Source organism: Castanea sativa, chromosome 6 (genome assembly GCF_040712315.1).
Source record: "Castanea sativa cultivar Marrone di Chiusa Pesio chromosome 6, ASM4071231v1".
NCBI lineage: Eukaryota > Viridiplantae > Streptophyta > Magnoliopsida > Fagales > Fagaceae > Castanea > Castanea sativa.
Genome location: NC_134018.1, coordinates 62,193,546 through 62,213,900, shown reverse-complemented (window position 1 = coordinate 62,213,900; position 20,355 = coordinate 62,193,546). Strand labels below are relative to the sequence as shown.

The 20,355-nt window shown below is 36.6% G+C and overlaps 3 protein-coding genes across 4 annotated transcripts; 1 reads left to right on the top strand and 2 right to left on the bottom strand.

Annotated features, from left to right (window-relative positions):
• Positions 1 to 1,061: 1,061 nt before the first annotated feature.
• LOC142640320 (uncharacterized) lies at positions 1,062 to 3,551 on the bottom strand. The gene is made up of 2 exons (XM_075814380.1): positions 3,472 to 3,551; positions 1,062 to 1,959 (listed from the first exon to the last, which is right to left on the bottom strand). Exons 1-2 carry the CDS (start codon positions 3,549 to 3,551, stop codon positions 1,062 to 1,064), a joined length of 978 nt encoding a protein of 325 aa, XP_075670495.1.
• On the top strand, positions 3,427 to 14,953 carry LOC142641169 (serine/threonine-protein kinase 12). 2 transcript variants are annotated; one of them, XM_075815568.1, is made up of 12 exons: positions 3,427 to 3,943; positions 4,850 to 4,924; positions 5,482 to 5,577; positions 6,443 to 6,528; positions 6,667 to 6,787; positions 9,168 to 9,247; positions 10,158 to 10,220; positions 10,397 to 10,515; positions 11,047 to 11,132; positions 12,466 to 12,587; positions 12,940 to 13,051; positions 14,329 to 14,953. In XM_075815568.1, exons 1-12 carry the CDS (start codon positions 3,605 to 3,607, stop codon positions 14,350 to 14,352), a joined length of 1,323 nt encoding a protein of 440 aa, XP_075671683.1. In that variant the 5' UTR covers positions 3,427 to 3,604; the 3' UTR covers positions 14,353 to 14,953. The 2 variants fall into 2 exon arrangements, with proteins under 2 accessions (XP_075671683.1, XP_075671682.1); XM_075815567.1 differs by having other exon boundaries at positions 3,437 to 3,943; positions 14,208 to 14,953.
• Positions 14,954 to 17,810: 2,857 nt separating this feature from the next.
• Positions 17,811 to 19,980, bottom strand: LOC142638647 (uncharacterized). Its single transcript, XM_075812693.1, has 2 exons — positions 19,829 to 19,980; positions 17,811 to 19,747 (listed from the first exon to the last, which is right to left on the bottom strand). Exon 2 carries the CDS (start codon positions 19,605 to 19,607, stop codon positions 18,027 to 18,029), a length of 1,581 nt encoding a protein of 526 aa, XP_075668808.1. The 5' UTR covers positions 19,608 to 19,747; positions 19,829 to 19,980; the 3' UTR covers positions 17,811 to 18,026.
• Positions 19,981 to 20,355: the final 375 nt, after the last annotated feature.

Sequence of the window (20,355 nt, the reverse complement as noted above, 5' to 3'; positions counted from 1 at the left end):
AAGTTCCAACACCTTGCTGCATTATTCGGAATTGACCCTACAAAAAAGAAGGCTATCATCCACAAAAAACAATTGGGATAGTTTGGGTCCTCTTTTGCACAAACTGAATCCATGGATATCACCATTGCTTGCTGCCTTGTTGATTAGACCATGAAGGCCCTCGGTGCATAGGAGGAAGAGAAAAAGAGAGAGAGGATCTCCTTGTCTAAGACTTCTTTAAGGGTGAATCAAACCTTTTGGTTTTCCATTCACTAGTATAGAGTAGGTGACTGTTTTCACACACACCATAATAAGCCCAATCCACTTTTCATAAAACCCATCTTCCTCATCACATTTTCTAAAAACGCCCATTCAACCCTATCATAAGCTTTACTCATGTCAAGCTTCAAAGCCATAAAACCAGTTGCACTTGAATTATAATTTTTTATGCAATGTAGAGTTTCGAAGGCAATAAAGATATTATTCGATATGAGGTGGCCTTTTGCAAAAGCTGATTGATTTTCATTTATGACAGAATTGAGGAATTTTTTTAGCCTATTAGCGAGGACTTTTGCACAAATTTTGTATAGCACATTGCATAAACTAATAGGGCGATATTCTGATACTAAGCTTGGGTTTTTCATTTTTAGGATTAGAGTAATAAAGGTATGATTTAGTGGGTGTGAGAGAGTACTTGAATTTAACCAAGATAGCACTGAGTGAGCAACATTACTTTCAATCATAGGCAAGAAATGTTGAAAATACAAAGGGGGCATTCCATTTGGCCTAGGAGCCTTCATTGGTGCCATTTGTTTCAAAGCTTGGTTTACTTCCCATTCCTCAAATCTACTTAGCAATTCTTGGTTCATGTCATCGGTGATCACTTGAGGAATTTGGTGTAGAACTTCTTGGTGAAGGGTTGGACTCGAGGTAGTGAAAAGTTCACTATAATATTGGATGAGGACATCTGCTATATCATTCGGCCCTTCCTTCCATACTCCATGGATGTCATTTATTCCCATAATCACATTTTTCCTATACTGGTGGGAGGCACAACTATGGAAAATTTTTGTGTTTCCATCTCATATTTTCAGCCAAAGAATACGGGAGCGTTGATTCCACATCCTTGTTTCTCGGTCTAGCAACTCATTGACCTCTCTTTGCAATTCTTTGATCCGTACATTGCTGCCAGTTCTCAATGCCACGACATCCTCTTTAACTAGCATGTCCATCTTCTTTTTCAACCCCCTCCTTACATTTCCAAAGACATTAAAATTCCACCATGATAAATCTTTGCCGCACTTTTCTATTTTTCCAAGGATTTCCTTATCTGGGTCTAATGAGACACATGATCTCCACGTTGCTTCAACCACCTCTCCACATCTACTATTAGACAACCACATCTCCTCAAACTTGAAAGGTTTTTTATAGGATGGAATTTCTATTCCTGTTGGGTTGATAAGTAATGGGCAATGATTTGATGAAAGACAAGGTAGATGGTGAACTCGAGTGCCAGGGAACCTCAAGAACCATGGGTGGTAGCTAATCCTCGGTCTAGTCTCCCAAATCAAGTTTCCATCGGTATAATGTCTGCTCCATATGAATTTTGGGCCAATAAAACCCAAATCCATAAAACCATACTCATCTATAACATCCTGGATGGCTTGCATTTGACTATTTTCATGGATTACTCCTCCCATCTTTTCTTCTTGTCTTGTGGTTTCGTTAAAATCCCCAGCACACAGCCAAGGAATGTGTGGCTTATCATTTAGGGTTCGGAGTTTTGTCCATGCCTCATGCCTTCTAGTTGTCACTAGTTCACCATAGAAACCTGTGAAACGCCATTCTTGAGGTGTATTCTTCTTAACAAGTACATCAATACAATACTTTGATGAGTCTTCCACTGTGACTCGAATATCTTCATTCCATAACAAAACCAAACCACCGCCTCTATGGCCACTAGGTACTGAGCATTTATTTCTAAAATCAAAATTGTGTTAACACTTGATCTAGCCTTGCATCATCTGTCTATGTCTCGGCTAAAAACACAACAGCAGGATCTTTTGCCCGGATGTAATCTCCAAGCTCCCTTACTGTATGTGGGTTCCCAAACCCACGACAGTTTAAGACTAAGAGACTCATTGTGTTGGGTGAGGCTGAGAATCAGCCTCCAACAAAGTAGAAGAATTAATCTCAATAGAAACTGCACGTTTTTTGCTTGGTAAACCATTAGGATGGGAGAGTTCCTCATAAACTCTTTTGGTTGATAGCACGAACTCTACTGTGCTTGTAATTCTGTCTATCTTACTGGGTGAATATGCCTTGTTCAAACATTTCCATGATCCTTGTTGCCGTGGAGATTGTGTTCTATGTGTTTCAGTTGTGGTTGCATGTGTGCTTGTATGGGTTACGGGTCCTTGGACTTGAGAAACCCTAGTCGCCTCATTTGCATCGTCAATGATCACGTGCTCATTGATTGAAATTTCAGCATTCAACGGGTCATTAATTGTGTTTGGCCCGGCCTTTAACTTTGATAGACCATCATCAATTTCAGGAGCTTAGAAAGTGATAGTTTAAGATTTTTTTAAATAAGAGTAGAAAATGCCAACTTTCAAGAATTATAAATTCTACTCTATTTTGCAATTATCAAATTATTATATATATACACACACACAAATTCAACATTTTTAAAATGCTGCATACAAAAGTATGTGTTAACAAAAAGAAATGAACATGCATTCAAGTGTCCTATGCAATGCCCATAATCAGGTGGACCCTTGTCCCTTTTTTTTTACTACCATATACCCCTGCAGATACAAGAATACAAGTGACAATACAATAAAGTGATAAGTATTATTGAGAAAAAAAAGTGACAAGTATTATTCAGCAAAAAAAAAAATGATAAGTATTATTAAGGAAATGAATTATCATCTAAAAAAAAAGTGATGTTAGAATTATTAAGAAAAAGAAAAGAAAAAGAAATCAGACTTATCCATAGTAGTTCACAGTTCACACTAAACAGGTTGAAAAAAAAAAACAGTTTCCTCCTAGAAAAAGAAATACTAGTAGGTAATTTTTATTTTTTATTTTTTATCACCGCACATCCTTAATATAATAATTATTCTATAAGTATAAGCGTTTGTGAAGAGCAAGAACCCGGTTCAAGTATCTAGTGAGATAACAAGAGAGTTGGTTCTTATCATTATTCCAAAAAGGAAACAAAAAAAGGTGCAAGCCGGCAGAAATACAGTTGAGAGAGATGGGATGGGACCCCACCCCACCCCAGGACTAGGGGGAGTCTTTAAAATGAAAAGTCGGGGGGAATGACTGAAGCGACCCCGCGTAGACTTTTAAGGCGTATACAGTAATATACACTCCGTCTTTCTTTGATTCTTCCGTCACTATCGACCAGAATCTTCTCTGTCTCTAGCAAGTAATAAGTAATGATAAAGAAAGAAGGAAAGAAACTGACAATCAAGAAAGGCAACTCACCTTCTCCTACTCCTTCTTCTTATCCACCTACTCTCTAACACGCCACCATATATTCCCTCTTTTTTCTCTGTCTTTCCCATTACAAACAATAACCAAATAACTCACCACAGCGCAGAGTACTTTGTACTCGTATATGGAGACTAATCCTAATCCTAATTCTAATCCGCCAGTTCGGTCCAAGATGCTGAGGCAGTCGTCTCTGGCGCCGGAGGGTGAGGAAAATGCGGCGGAGGCGGAGGCGGAGTTGGAGGCGGAGGCGATTGATTCTAGAGTTAGACTGATGTACTTGGCCAACGAGGGTGACCTGGAAGGGATCAAGGAGCTTCTGAACTCCGGCACCGACGTCAATTTCCAAGACATCGATAAGCGAACCGCTTTGCACCTCGCTGCCTGCCAAGGCAGCACCGATGTCGTCCAGTTATTGATTGATCACAAGGCCGTCGTTGACGCCATGGACCGCTGGGGCAGCACGGTAATTTGCTGCCTTTTTTATTAATCTTCTTTTTAACCATTTTTTGAACAATGTGTTTGGTTGATGAACAGTTTGAGCTGACAAAAACATTGTGTTTATTTATAGTTACATTTTTATATGTATATTTACATAAAGTTAAATTGTGTAAGATTGTAAAATAAAATAGTTCCATATGATAGCAAATTTTATTATTTGAAGTTTACTGATAATATAAACAAACTCATTCGTAGTAAGAATTCACAGATTATTGAAGGCATGGTCTCAAGTTAATTAAGCAGCTCATGAACAAGTTCGAGTGCCGTCTGTTTTTGTTTTACTGTTACGAATTTTATTGTATTTATTTTCTTTTGGTCAAATCTGAAAATAAAAAAAATTTTGTTAAATGTTTTATAAAAAAAAAAAAAAATTGGTAAATTTTTTTACAGAAACGCATAATAGCTTTCCCCTCCATCTAGTGGTTGTATAGTCGGTCTGGTGGCTGGGAGGCACCAATTTTGGTGGTTTGTGCTTGAAAATTTTTATTTCAAACCAAACACTTAAAAAATATTTTCAAACGACTGAAAACATTTTACATTTGAAAACACTTTACTTCAAAACAAACCAAACGGAGTGTCTTCATTGGTAAGAAGCTCAAGCTTGGTTTGTGGTCGATATTAAAACTAATTGAACAAGCCTGAACTTTTAATACTCGACTTGGCTTGGCACACACACAATTCCTCTTTTATTTTGTGTGTGTGTGTGTACAAAAAGTTAGATATGTTGTTTACCAGTTTAGTTCCTTAAGTTTGTAGGACTTGAAAAGCTGATAATAAGTTGAGACAGCATTTATGCTATGAAATGTAGTTCATCATCATTTTTAGCTTGCAGATCTTCTCACTGGAAAATGTTTCTTGGTTTATCTTACAGCCTCTTGCAGATGCAGTGTACTACAAAAACCATGGTGTTATCAAACTTTTGGAGAAACATGGCGCAAAGCCTCCGGTGTGTCTTACTTGTCTTCTCTTGTGTTTAAATCTTATTTTATTGTGTACTTTTATAGCCCTTACCTTTGTTATGATCTTAGTGTCTCACATGGATTAAGTGTAAGTTTAACCATGTGTGTATAAGCTCCTGGGCACCCTACCCTTGTAAGCTGGTTTTCAAGGGTGAGTTCTACCCATGGGTTCCTAGCATTTGGTATAAGAACCAACCACCACGTTGAGTAATTGAACATAACTTATTTGATCCCATTTAGTATGGGATCAAATGAGTTACGGCTTTGTGGTCGAATCTTGGAGGGGGCGACTTAGAGGCTAGATTCGTGGACGTCGGCTACAAAGCGTGGTGGTATGTTATGATCCTAGTGTCCCACATGGATTAAGTGTAAGCTTAACCATGTGCTTATAAGCTTTTGGGTACCCTCCTTTTGTAAGCTAGATTTCAAGGATAAGTTCTACCCATGGGTTCCTAATAACCTTGCTGTGTTTGTTTCTTTATGGTGCTGTGAACATTCACTTTATATGCTTATGTATATAGTCACCTTGAATTTTTCATTTTAGATGGCTCCCATGCATGTGCAAAATGCTCGTGAAGTCCCGGAATATGAGATTGATCCTAGTGAGCTTGATTTTTCTAACAGTGTTGACTTAACAAAGGTAACATGTCAAGCTTTCATTTCTTGGTAGTTAATATTCTTATTTTTCTTATTTTATCTTTTTTTAATATATATATATATATATATATATATATAATTTAACAAGAGGAGGGTTTAAAGTGATAGTCTAGTGGTAATAGTATTCTTTGTGGTGCCTCATGACTGTGGGTTTGAACCCCACCTCCCCCTCCCCTACTATCTACCTATAAAAAAAGAAAAAGAAAAAAAGAGACGAGAAGTTAGTGTACACAATGTGTGTACGCAAAAACCTTGCAAGATATTCTTATCTTCATCGATTTACTTGATAATATGCTTGGAATTTGTTGAATACACACACACACATGTATGTATGTATGCATGCATGCTTTCTCTTCTCCTCTTCATTACCTCAATAATTGTGCCTGAAATAGTATAACATGTTGGGTTTGGATAATAGTTCCTTTAATTGTTTAAACTCTTAGCAATCTATGTCTTTTGTGACATTTTGTAGTAGTCGTAGAATATCTTGAGTGAGTAAAATTTTAGGACTGTTAAACATGTGGGATTTGTTAGTTCAAAGATGTTATTATCATGTGATTTGGCTGATAAAATATGTTATTCATACAAATTGAAATAGATGATTTTAATAATCTAGTCACTATTGTGGAATTAATAATTTGGCTGTATTTTTATTTCTAATTTTCATGATATTGATCTTGTCCTTAAATTCTGAAGATGACTCAGCTGTATATGTGGCATCAAATTAGCAAGTTCATGTATTAATCTCTCAACAATAGTGATCTAAATTACCTACTTTTTGACTTGAGGAATTCTGCTTTCTTTATTTCTAAAACTATTGCATATTTTCTATTTTTAACATATGACAGGGAACCTTTCGCATTGCATCATGGCGTGGAATTAAAGTTGCTGTTAAAACTCTTGGGGAGGAAGTCTTTAGTGATGATGATAAAGTGTGGGTTGGCTTATACAAGTGGATTTTATTTCTCCTTTGTTGTTTCTTTTACTATTCATTCCAATTTAGATAGAAGAGTTTAACTTCACAAATATCTTTTATAATGATTGGATATTCAATATCTTTATGGCATCTCAGGGAGGCATTTAGGGATGAGCTAGCACTACTTCAGAAAATGCGCCATCCGAATGTTGTCCAATTTTTGGGTGCTGTAACCCAAAGCAGTCCAATGATGATTGTCACGGAATATTTACCCAAGGTTATTCCTCTTTTTATATCCACCATAACAAGGAAAAGTTTAGCTTCTGAATTATTGGAATATTCTGATTATTTGTTCCTAAATCCTTATTATTTTATCATTTTGTAAATTTGCTGTCTTTTCTTTGGCTATTTATTGGTGTCATCATCTATTAGCATGTTGCTTTTTCGGTGATGCTGAACCGGTAGTGTAGCAAATAGAAATAACAGGGAAAATAGGGAACTGATCATGAGACCCAAGGCTTCACCACCTAGCGGTGGTTGGAATTGCCACCAAATTATAGATAAACTCTCTGATCCAAAGAGCACTGCCTCACGATTACGTCAAATCGTCAATAACAAAAGTTTAATAAAAAAACAATTAAATCCCATACAATTCTCAAATAAGAAAATTCTGAAGTGATAAACTCTGAAATAAATCGTGTCTGCACCAACTGGTTTGGTAAAATAATGAGGAAAAGTTGATTTGGAGAACTTCTGCCTGCACTAGAAATGACAATTAACAAACCAGTTGGGAAATTCTCAAACTTTTTTAGTAATACCATGTGAGATTCCTGGATAGATATTGAGTTGAGACACACTTAGACCCTAATAATTATGCACTAGATGTGAGTGTTTTTAGGCATCCTACATAAGGATTTCAATGCTTAGGTGGGAGTTATCGATGTCTAATGTATGTGGAACTTTGATGAATGTCTGGCACGGTACATGTCCAATTGCCAAATTAATCTGTTTTTGAAAAAGCATCTACCTTAATGAACTGTCTGGCAAGTAGTTGGTACAACCCACCTCCTTGTCTTCAGCACCCCCAAAAAAACCCATTTATGTCATTTTTTTGTTGCACCAGTATTTCAAAGTGAAGTGAATTGTCTAGGTGAAACTGATTGATGTTTACTTTTATCGAAAGAAACAGAAAACTTAAAGAAACATGAATTTAAGATTGATTCTGATAACATTTTAAAGAAGTGGAGATTAGTGCAAAATAAAATATTGGGGAGAGAATACTTTGGGAAAACTCCAATTGAGTAGTTAATATAACATATAGGTATATTACTTGAGTAGACTCTAATAGGTTTGAGTCCAATTATATTATATTAACCACACATTCTTCTCATTAGTATTCAATGTGGGACTTAACTACTCAACTAACCATGCTACTCACACATGATTATTCTAATGAATCTCCCCCTTCATTTGCGAGCCTCCTCCCCCTTAAACAAAAGCCTTTTCTTTACAATCCAAGTGCATGCGTATAATTGGTGATCTTTACTAAACCATGGATGGGGCGAACATGAGAGTCTTCCTTGCATAACTATGGGAGTCACCAACATGCACCTAGTAGAACCTTTACTAAACAATGGGTGGAGAGAACATGAAAGTATTTCTTGTTCTTCTTGGTGTAATTCATTAACAAACACTTTCCCTCAAACCATTGGCTTTGATACCACTTGTTCCGGAGATATAACTCATTGGGGAGACTCTAATTGGGTAGTTAATATAACATATAGGGACACCACTTGACCTAGAAGCTTAAGCCAATAGGTTTGGGTCTAATTATAATATATTAATCATTCATTTTTCTCAATAGTATTTAATGTGGGACTTTGCTACTTAACTAACCATGTTACTCGCATATGAATATTCCAATAGAAACTTTGTAGTAAACATACTGATGAATAAAAGACTAGACAAAACACAATGATTGATATTGCTTATTTCAATACATCTAGTGGCTATTGGAACATTCCTTTACTTTTAGGGTGAAATTTTCTTCTTATTTATTTATTGTTATTATTTTTTAAATTTGCAAAAATTGTAAGTATGTGTTCAATATAAAACTAAGGGAAAACTATACTATTCCACCCTAACCTTTCACTCCATTTACAATGCCCCTCCCTGCCTCCCCCAACCCTCCCTCCTCAAAGAAAAAGTATCAATTTGCTTTATTGACACCTGAAGTTGAGAGAATTGTGTCCATATACCCCTTACCGATTAAATTTAGAGTTAAATTAGATGGTCATTATGGATTTTCATTGCAAAAAAATGAGGGTAGTTTTGAAATTATACCCAATTATACGCAATGATACGATTCTTTCAAATCGGGGGGTCGATCGAGCAAATTGAATAGCTTAGATGGTTTCATGAGATGTTTTTTCCTGATGTACATGGACCATATAAAACCAAAAAGGGGAAAGGGGGGGGGGGGGGAAGAGAGAGAGAGAGAGAGAGAGGCAGTTTTATTGTTTTCTCATACTTGTCATCTGGCTGATGGTGTGATACTCATCAGACAAACTTGTTGATGTATTAAAATCACTTTACACCACATCATTTGCATGTGGAAATGATTTTCATACTTTTTGTTCAATTATTGTCTTTTGCAGGGGGATTTTTGTTCTTATTTGAAAAGAAAACGTTCCTTAAAGCCAATAGTAGCTGTGAAGTTTGCACTTGACATTGCTAGGTCAGTTAAATGTTTTGCATGCTAAAATTTGTAGCAAATTCTTTCTGTTGACATTGAGAAGATTTGTGACCCCAGGGATTGACATGGAATCTGATGTTCCGATTAATTTGAATTTGGATTTTACAAGAATTTTATTGGGAATTGATATCACAAAACAAAAACCAATTTTATTTGTAGACACTCTTATAGATCTTACGAACAAGGATGTTCAGGATTAAAGATTTTATTTGCCCCAGGGATTGCCCTATTCTCAATAAACTAAAAACAAAGAAGTAATTAAATAATCTGTTTAATAAATTGTAGGATACTTATATAAGAGCAGGAGAGATGTATAATACAATGGAAAAGTGGTGTTTCCCTTTCTAAACTAAAGGAAGAAAAAGAAAAGCTTGTTGACCTAATATTTTATTTTTTCTTGAAAAAAAGAGTGAGGGGTGGAGAACAATTGTGGAACCCTACCTAAGCATAGTAGCCTCTACTTGCTGAGGTATCAATAGCAAGAGCAGCCTAGACAAGCTGGTTAATCTATTATTAGTAAAGTGACCCATAATTCTTGATTGAAATGGAATTATTGGAAGACCAAATAGTGAAAGAAGTAAAATGTTAGGCACCATCATATGATTAGCAAACCCACATACTTAAGCCGACAAAATCAGCATTAGAAGTGTCGTCCTGTATCTTGCCATGGGTTGTACCTGAAGGCCAACTTTGTAGCCTTGGTATTCAGATTCAGCTATTGGTTCATTGTTCTTTCTGCTGTTAAATGCAAACATTATGTTATTGAATTTTCCCTATATAGATATAGTTTGAATTTAGAATCTGACCCTTATTTGTTGACTTAGCTGATGCTTATTGGACGTTTTCTTATATCTTAACAACCGAATCCTAATATACACTATATTTTTTGCAGAGGAATGAATTACTTGCATGAGCATAAACCTGAAGCAATAATCCACCGAGATCTTGAGCCTTCGTATGTTCTCTACCCCCCACCCCCCTCTATCTCTCTGCCTCCCTCTCTCTTTGTTTGCTTAACTTCTTGTCCGCTTTGCATGTTAAGCATTTTCCATAATATTGGTGTGAAAAATATGCATTATTAATATCAAAAGTATTGAAAAGTTTCTTGATTGTTCACGAGTAAGATAACAGAAACCTACTGCGTGATGATTCTGGACATCTGAAAGTTGCAGACTTCGGGGTCAGCAAGCAGCTGAAATTTGCAAATACTGTTAAAGAAAACCGACCTATAACTAGTCAAGACGCTTCTTGTATGTATTTTTCTTCTAATTCTGAATCTTTGCATCCCCCTTTGTTGCTTTTATGTATTGGTCTGGAGGGGCAGTTTGGGAAATTACAGTCATTTAATTTTGGCTTTTAATGAGAAAGGCTGAGTAACGTATCCTTCCCCCCCCCCCCCCCCCCCCCCCAAAAAAGGCCGAGTCCAGTTTGTAACTCTGGTAATTGTCTCCCTACAAAAAGAGTGTAAAGTGAATTGTATCTCTAGGCAATTGTGTAAAATTTTTCAGTATGTTGCCATTTTCTGCAAAAGAGAGTAGGGCTACACATTTGGGTTTTGCCAAATGGTCCCTAAACACAGAAAATTCCCAAAGCCCTTGCAATATCTCAAATTCAATTAGATTAATGCGTTGAAATCTGAAAAGTTCCTCTATGCTAATGGAAAGCGCTTTAAGATGTCTTTTGTGTTATATGCAATACATTATGTTCTATCATAAGTACTTGTTGTAGCTTTAATTGACAGGTATAACTGTTTTTAATGGAGTAACTATCTCCTTGAACAGGGCGATATGTGGCTCCAGAGGTTTATAAAAATGAGGAATATGATACAAAAGTGGATGTATTCTCTTTTGCTTTGATCTTGCAAGAGGTAACATTTCTCTTTTCCTCTCTTCCCTTCCCTAGAAAACATACATAATATAATAGCATTGCTAATAATTTGCATCAAGCTGTGTCATATTCAAGGACTTCTTTTCTTTAATCTTCTTGATATGGATTTATGTATCCTTTCTACATACCTTCATATGTATCTAAACCTACAGCCATGCATCCATTATTCTTCTTTAACACCTGACTGAGCAACTACATTTTGTTTCTTACATTTCCGTGTTACGGGGCTGTCTCTCAAAAGGGTGCAACACACTGTGGTGGACCTTCTATTTGAAGATGATCCTGCCCAATTTGCATCAGTGAAGTCTTCTACCCTGAGATGACCATTTTTCTTAAATAATGTGTCTCGAATTGGAGTTCTTCAAGTGTCGATGACCACTGTGCTAGATGTAGGTCACCAATGTCCATAAACACCTAAACATGCAACCTATCTCATCATGAACAACCATGATTGTGTTGGAAATGCCAAAAATAGATTAAAAAAACAGCCTAAAACGACTGGAAATGGCTGGGAATCCCCACCAACCAACTAGGAAACAATCTACATAGTCGCCATGAACATGGGTATGCTGTTTCCACCACTATATCTTGACAGGGACGATGGTGATGAAGATTGCGTACACCTCACAACCTCAGTATGGTCAACACATGTTTAACCCAACTCAACTAAACAGAGTACTGATGAACAGGACCAGAACTAAGAATTGAAGAAGAAGATGACAGCATTGAGCAGAGCTAGAGGCATATCAAATCCCCTGATTTGGTACCACGTGAATGAAGAAAATTTAGAGAGAGGAGCTGAGAAAATTATACAGCCCTTAGCCCCTATCCACTTATAAACGAGAGTTAGTTACAAATTGATAAGGAATATTCTTGACAATGACAGCTGGTTGGGAGACTTCATCTCCACACTCTTCTAGAAGAATACAACACAAAAGTACCACTCATTCGATTTTAGCTAAATTATATGGATCTTTTCATTCATTTTTGTTTCGTTCATTGTAAATGACAGCTGGTTGGGAGACTTCATCTCCACACTCTTCTAGAAGAATACAACACAAAAGTACCACTCATTCGATATTAGCTCTCTAGTGACTCCCAATCATAAGAATTATAATCTGACCTCATTTCATTTAAATTTTATGGATCTTTTCATTCATTTTTGTTTCGTTCATTGTAAATGGACTCTAATTTACTACACAATGTGATAAATGCACAAGAACAACATCTGTGGTATCTAAGTACACAAATTTTGATAAAGGATTTCAGTATTAGGGCTTGAAAGTAATATTTATCATCTGCTGTTATTCTAGATGATTGAAGGGTGCCCACCATTTTCTACAAAGCCAGAAAACGAAGTTCCTAAATTATACGTCTCAAATGAGCGCCCGCCATTTAGAGCTCCTAACAAGAATTATGCACATGGATTAAAAGAGTAAGTCCTTCAAGTTCATTTGATAACAGCTGAATGAATTCCAGGAAATAATAGATGTTGAGTCATACACTAATTAAGAAGGGGTAATTATCAATAAATATTGTTGTTCTTATCTTCTAATATCTTCTTGTATGCAACGCTCGTTGCTGATATGTACCTCCAAAAGGGGTAGTCTTTTTTTCCCCCTCCACAAATAAATTTTTCCTGTTTATTTATTTTGTAATTCTGAGTTGTCAGTTCCGGAGTCAAGGAACATGTGATTTCTTGGTATCATTCCATTAGGAATAATTTATTTCCTTCCCTTTCTCTTACTATTCCTCTGAAATAGCATGGTCTTGTGATTTGTCTACAGGTTAATTCAGGAGTGTTGGAGAGACGAACCATTCAAGAGACCAACATTTAGGCAAATAATTGCGAGGTTGGATGACATTAATAACCAACTTGCTCAAAATAGGCGCTGGAAGGTGTGAACTCTTTGTGTGTATCTATCTCTGTTTGTGTGAGCCTGAATTTTATCAATATTTTTGAAGCTTGTCATTACACATTATTGTAAAGAAAACAAAAGAAGTAAGAACCATGATAAATGCTCTTTACCTTAACTTCTAGTGATGTTCTTGTAATGAGGAAAATGTCATGGTTGGTCCTTGATGTCTTTATGAGGTTTCTGACATAGCAGTGTCAAAGACTTAATGAAAATAGGAAAATGTATTGCTGCCGAATGGAAGTTGAAATGCGCATGTAGAGTTGTTGGAAATAGGAAAATCCTGAACTACTTGTTAAGAAAATGAATATCTGAATTACAAATGCACTTATTAAGCTGGTTGTGACTGTCTTCCTAATCAATGGATAAGTCATAAGTCAATACACTAAAAATGGTCTACTCCTTGTCTAGAACTTGTGAATGTTCTAGAGCCACAATCATGCTTTTAGAAAATAGATTGGACCAGCTGGTGGTACTGGTCAAACTGTCAACTGGCCTAAATTCCAGTCTGGTCATACCATTATACCCAGATTGATTCAAAAACTGGATTGGTGCTCACCTGCATGACTTGTGGCAGGTCATAAGGCTGTTAGCCCCTCTTTTAACTTCTGAACAAAAGTGCTAAAATTTAAATGTGGGAGGACTTGAACCTGCTCATTCAAACCCTCTTATCACTAGGCTGTCAATGTCATTTTTGTAATAGTTGTAATAGAAATAACTTTGTTATGCCAATGAGCTCTAGGTCATATAGTACGTCCTTCCTTTGTAAGAGTAAGGTAGAGGATGAGGTTGTGGGTTCGAAACCTACCAGGTGCATGTGTAACTTACTAATAAAAAGTTTTTTTTTTTTTTTTTAACAAGTTAACATAAAAGCATAAAAAATTTAAATCCAACAACTTTGAACTCTTCTTTAAATAAAATCCAATCCGGCTTGGCTTGAGTTTCCTTATCAAAATTTTCTGGAATGTTTAGTTTTCTTGGTGCATGTAAAGTGGTGGATTTGCATGTTTGTAGTGTGTGTGTGTGTGTTTTTTATCAGGGCTATCAGGCAATCTTGGTGATTATTGCACTTTTTTTTTTTCCTGAGAATTGGTGGTTATTGCACTTAAGCTTTTGGAATTCTCCTGTATCATCCACAGATTGGGGATATTAACTGTTTTCGGAATCTTGAGGCCTTTATGAAGAGGAATCGTTTAAATCCAAGCAGCCGATCATCTAGCTCCACAATCAGATGAGTAATAATTGCCTTAATGTGTGCAGAATTTCAGTTCTTTACCAGCTTGAAGCTCGGAAGCTTTCTGTGGCAGGTTTCTGTTGTGCAAAAGTACATACTGGTTTGACTTGATTTCATCTCACTTGTTAAACAATGTCTTTCTCGGATGTTGAGTTTGTTCTTATGGGCCAAGGACTACAATTTGGACAGACATAGATGCATGACAGGTTCACAGTTGTTACATATTGGATCCCACCTACTCGATTACTTGTCTGAAGAACCCGACTTTTCTTATGTTCTCATGAATCTATCTGAACTTATGGTTGACTGGAAGTTTGTTACTTTAATTGGTTCTAGATGTTAATTAAGGTGTAGAAGTTCTGAGATCTGTCCAATGAAACTTATGCTTCAGGTGATTTTGATTGTTCAACTTTGGTACAGAGTCTTCAATTGGATGGTAAGGCAGAGCCGTGTACAAAAATCTAAGTCAAGCACAGGACATCAGGAGCCCCACTTTCTTTGCGTGTTCCTTTATCAATCTTCTTCTTTGGTGCAATTTTGCTATAAGTGTTCCCAGTGATGAGTGACTTGAACGATTCAAAAGCTGAATGTATGATAAGTTGATAATATGAGATTTTCCAATATATATAATTTGTATATTGTTTTCTGCTGGTTTGGCATTGAGTTTTCCTTCATTTAACTACAGGTCGTTGATTTTCTCCTTTGGTAAATTAAATATGTACATTCATGTCGATGTGCACTGTTTTGGAAAAAAGAAAATCTTCTGTCCAATGTCATTGGAATCTTTTTTTATTCAGAACTTCTAAATTGTTCTCATAACTACCTATTTCAATTCCAAGGTAGTATATATCGGAATGAAGAGCCCTACCTTTACGTTCCAATCTCAGTGCATTATACCAGAAATATTATGTACGCATAGGTGACAGACCAACAAGACTTGATTAAGCTGATTGGATGTCAACTTTTACCACCTAAATACCTTCCTGCTTCCACAATGGATATAAGCTTCTTTTGGAAGAATTGTCATTAAATAATGTCAGCTTTCCAATTCGGGAATAAATAAAGTTTATATCAAGTCTCACAGTTGTTTCTCCAACTCTTCAATGCAACAAGGGAAGTAGGAACGTTTGACATTTTTCGGGGAAAGGATTTCCCTCCAATTCCTTCCTATTTTTAGCCATGTGTGACATGCGGTATTTATTTGATTTTTAAATACCACATGTTTTACATCTAAATAAAAATTGGAGGGAATTTGAGAATTTGGGGATCTTATCACATTTTTTCTTCGTAAATTAACACTATATAGTAAGTTTAGGCTGCATCCATGCTAAGGTGGTCTGGTTGCATAGGTGCTCAGGTGACAAACTTAAAGGCCACATTATGCGTCCTGTAAACCAAGTGTCAATGAAGCTTTTGTGTGTGTGTGGGGGGGGGGGGGGGGTTGATTGCAAAGAGCCATCTCAAAAGCGCAACAATCGCTGAGGAAAATCTTACAGCATAAAAGAGCCACCATGGTTATTACAAAGCCCCATTTAGAATGGGCATGAACAATCAAATTGCATTCACAAGCCGATAAGAGGGTTCTAACCAGATCTTTCATGTCAACTGCAAACAAGATTATGATAGTAGGTACTACCGTTTGAAAATCACTCTCAATGATCAATGGAGAGAACTCCTGTATACTGCCGTCTGCCCTATCCACACACATCTTTAACTTTCATCTCATAAAATTTGCAATCTAGTTTCAAGGGGTAGGACTTATGATAAAATTGCCAGTCCAGCTCCAAGGGGCAGGACTTCCGATTTCTGAAGCTACTCTCTACTATAACATCTTGAGTCTTTTATGAAACTTCCAGCTCCATAGCTCATATCTTCTTCCACAAACTTGAGAGAGTCTATGCTGTAGGTCCAATTTATATGCTGACTTTACTGAAAATTCACCACCTTTACCCCCTAGCCAGACAAACTCATCAGGCCTATAGGTAATTGGAATGGGCATCTTTCAAAATCTTCTGCATATTGGTCATCAAAAAGTTGGGATATTTTCTCCATATCCCAATTAACTAATAGTCTAACAGGTCAAATGAAAATAAAATGCTACATGATTAGAGACCCATTTTTCATCTGCGTGCATAGGTGTGTATGTGTGTCCCTCCTTTGTTAACCCATAGAGATATACACCAAATACACAGCAGGCTCCTACTTCTGCTCTTGCTTCAATCTTTTTTCTTTTTTTTTTTCAATCCCTAGAGGCTACCACTTGAACCAAAAAAATAAAAGTCAGGTAATGTAAAAGTATAAAGTACCGTGCAGCTAATCTTATATTGTCAGCAGAAGATGGATGAATGGGAAAGTTTGAGACAAAATGCATATTGCTTTTGAGCAGCACCACGGAGTCCAACAAGAATTTAGAAAATTGGAAAAAAGAAAGAATTATAATTTTGAGTTAATTGAAGCCCTCTTCCCTAAACTATGTGTTTATTAGAGGTGTGCCTATTTAATTATAAAATTTTGTAATCAGCAATTCAATTCAAGATTAATTTGCAATGTTCATCCACCATTTTATTCATTTTTAAATTATCCTATTAACAAGTTAATTAGTCTCAAATTAAGATATCAATTTATATTTGAAGCTGCACATTACAAAGAACCCTCATAATTTAGGATTAATAGTTACCTATTAATATGCTAATTAAAACATAGATTTTGATGGTAGAGTGGACATTGCAAATTAATGTTGAATTAAGGTATTAAATGTAAAATTTTGAAGTTTAGGGTGCATATTGCAAATATCTTGTTAGTGTAAAATAGATAGCCATAACAAACCCTATAATCTATTTTGTTAAAGGTCATACAAATTATGAGAAAGAAATACACTACTTTCATGTTTCACAAACCCAAATGGAAGGCAAGTTGATCACCACTTAATGGAAATCCACCAAATAAATTAACAATAGTAGTAGTTTTGCAGTAGTAGCCAAGTATTATTATGAGTTATAGTGCACAAGCGATGTGTTTTATAGAGGGGAAAAATGCAACAGAGAAATTAAAAAAAAAAAAAAAAAAAAAAAAAATATATATATATATATATATATATATATATATATATATATAAATCAAGGTCTAGTGATTGTAGTTTTAAGCTGTAACATTACTGTAGGACATCCACCATATTCAGCAACAATAGAAGACATTTTTGAAGTCCCTCGGCTCCCTCCCCCTCCTGCACCTTTGACCTAACACACACATGCATAAATGTGCACATGAATACGTGCAGATACTTGTACTATACTACCTATGTGCATGCACAGTCAAGTTGAACAATAATGAAAATATTACATCCAACATTTGCATATTGATTGACGGAAGACAGTGTACGTATTTGCTAAAAAGTTTGTGCAGTAACATTCATCATGGTAGCAATGAGGGATCCTTTTGTTTTTTCCTTGCATACCTTATGCGCTCCAGCAATTGGATTGAGTAATCAATAGTTGAGGGCCAAAGCAAAGGATAAATAATCACAATTTATCTTATTCTTTAACAAACATTGATGCATTCCCCAATCTGAGGCTTGGTAAAGACTAAAGGTAATTTTTAAGATCCCACAGAAAAGCTGTAATTGGTCACTCAGGCATTCAAAATTATTTACCACCATGTAAACTCAACTAAACTAACCTACTAAGAACCTCAAAATTAGAAGAAAAAATCAGAGTATCTGAAACTATCATTTTCTTTTTTGGCGCGAAGACAGGAATTCAGAAAGAGAAAAATGATATTTTGTTGCCCCATTGCTTCTCGTGTCTGTAACATGAGCTACCTCACTGCTCTGATCACTGATCTTGTTGGCACCATCATGCTTGACTTCTGTATCTCGTTCACTAACAAAAACTTTGTAGAATTGCAAAACCTTTGGGTGTGCCTTAATCTTCGAAGGCCTAAAACCTTGTAACTTAAGGCCTTCTAAGCTTCTCACACGGGAAAGTGCTACATAGACCATTCCATAGCCAAAAGCACCGGATAAATTGGTTTGAAGTTTATCAAGAGTCATACCCTGGCACTTGTGAATACTTAGAGCCCATGACAGTCTGAGGGGTATCTGCTTTCTTTCAGCAACAACTGAATCTCCCTCCATCACAACCCACTTTGCTGGTGTAATCACCATGGTTAGCCCTGAATCAAATTTGACTATTGGTAGCAGGTTATCATAACACATGTCTGTCACATCCATATTCTCTGGCTCCTGAAATCCTATAATTGTACCAGTGGCACCATTCACTAGTCCACGCCAAGTACTCAGATTCTTGATCAGCATCACCCTTGCACCTTCGCAGAGGAAAATCTCATCAGGTGCTATTCCCTGTTTGAGTTGATTCTTCCAAGGATTGTTACCACTATCAACAGCTAAATATATAGTACCCTCCTCTGCCAAGTCTTCCATCCTCATCTGATTTACTGTTTCCACATCTTTATTCAATGGATATAGCTGTACCACCGAAGGATCTGACTCAGACTCAGTCACCGAGCAAGATTGTTCAAGAAATTCTATGTCCTGAGGTTCACATTCCCCTCTCCTTATACCCTGAAGCATCTTGAGAAATCGCAAATCTGATTGCCTAAAAACCTCAGTAAGCTCAAATTGAAAATCAAAACTCGCATTCCAGCAGTCAGCTTCGAATGCAAACTCCTTGCCTGATGCATTCCGCTTACAAAGAACTGGTGGTAGCTGAAAGAAATCTCCACTCACAACAAGCTGAATTCCACCCCACACCTCATCTTCACCACGTATCTCTCTCGCAATGAATTCAAGATTCTCAAACAACTCTGCACCAACCATGCTAATCTCATCAACAACTAATGCCTTAACTTTTTTCCACCTATTGTAAGCCTTCTTATCTGAAAGAACCCTATCTAGCAAAGTGTGGCGATCCCCCACTCCAGGCCCAATGCCTGCAAACGAGTGCAGTGTTTGTCCACCAATAGCACATGCAGCAACGCCAGTGGGCGCTGTGACAAAGACCCCAGATCGGGGATGACATTTTTTCAACAGTTTGATAATATGATTAACCAATAATGTTTTACCAGTTCCTGCCGAGCCCATGATGAACACTGAATTTCCCTCAGAAATGGCAGATATGATTTGTTTTTGTTGGTCAGTCCACTTGATTCTGGTCCTAGGTTTTCTGGGTTCACTGTTTTTGGTCTTGGTTTTACTCCTAAACCTATTTTGTGCAAATTTTGTGCTTTTCCCAATACTACTGGTGCTAAAGTATCTGTATGCAGCCATTGCAGTGGTGATAAACCCCATACCTAAATTTTTTTTCTTTGTTTCTTGCAATTCCCTATCTGGGTCTTCAAGGTTTTGCCAAATTAAGGTTCTTTTTCACTTGAGGATAATAGCTTATAAATGCAGCATATAGCATGAAGATGAAATTGCATAGCTTGGAACTGAAATGGGATTTTTATTGCATATAAGCGCAAAGTGAAATTCCAAAAGAGAAGATGTAATATAATAGAGAGATGTCTTACCAAATGGTAAATGGAAAAGAGAGTTGTTGAGTGGCTTTGGCTTTGTGTTGGTACCAAGGCTTAAACAAAATCGCTGTTATCTGGCACTGGCAAAGACAAAACAACCTCCATAAGAGGAAGTGAGAAACGCCTTCCAAGATGTTACCCAAAATAAAACAGTCGTGACTTTCTGAAGCTACATCATATTCATGCGTGTAGTACTACTCTTTGGGCTTTAGCTAAAGATGTCCAATGGTCATTGGGCTTACTATTACAGTTACTGTTTGAGCTTTTGCAGGGTGGGAAATATCAAATATCTATGGCTAACTTTGAATTTGGACCAAAAATTAAGCCTCAGGCCCAAGAAGAAGAACGAACAGTTTAATTCTATGGAAGGCACGTAGTTAATAGTTAAAATAATTATACTTTGTAGGTTCGGGTTAGTTCAACTGATGGTTGAATAAGAGATATGGTGTTCAATCTCTGCCTACACTAAAAACTGATTGGTGTCTTAGTCTGGTAATAAAGAGCTATCATTAAGAACAGAT

What these genes read in the sequence shown, in the direction of transcription:
- LOC142640320 (XM_075814380.1), bottom strand. Translation starts at nt 3,551, where the DNA reads ATGGGAAAGACAGAGAAAAAAGAGGGAATATATGGTGGCGTGTTAGAG. An exon ending in AGAAGAAGGAGTAGGAGAAG is followed by an intron (nt 1,960 to 3,471) that starts GTGAGTTGCCTT and finishes TTTTGATTTTAG; the next exon opens with AAATAAATGCTCAGTACCTA.
- LOC142641169 (XM_075815567.1), top strand. Translation starts at nt 3,605, where the DNA reads ATGGAGACTAATCCTAATCCTAATTCTAATCCGCCAGTTCGGTCCAAG. An exon ending in TCACGGAATATTTACCCAAG is followed by an intron (nt 6,788 to 9,167) that starts GTTATTCCTCTT and finishes TGTCTTTTGCAG; the next exon opens with GGGGATTTTTGTTCTTATTT. An exon ending in CACCGAGATCTTGAGCCTTC is followed by an intron (nt 10,221 to 10,396) that starts GTATGTTCTCTA and finishes GTAAGATAACAG; the next exon opens with AAACCTACTGCGTGATGATT.
- LOC142638647 (XM_075812693.1), bottom strand. Translation starts at nt 19,607, where the DNA reads ATGGGGTTTATCACCACTGCAATGGCTGCATACAGATACTTTAGCACC.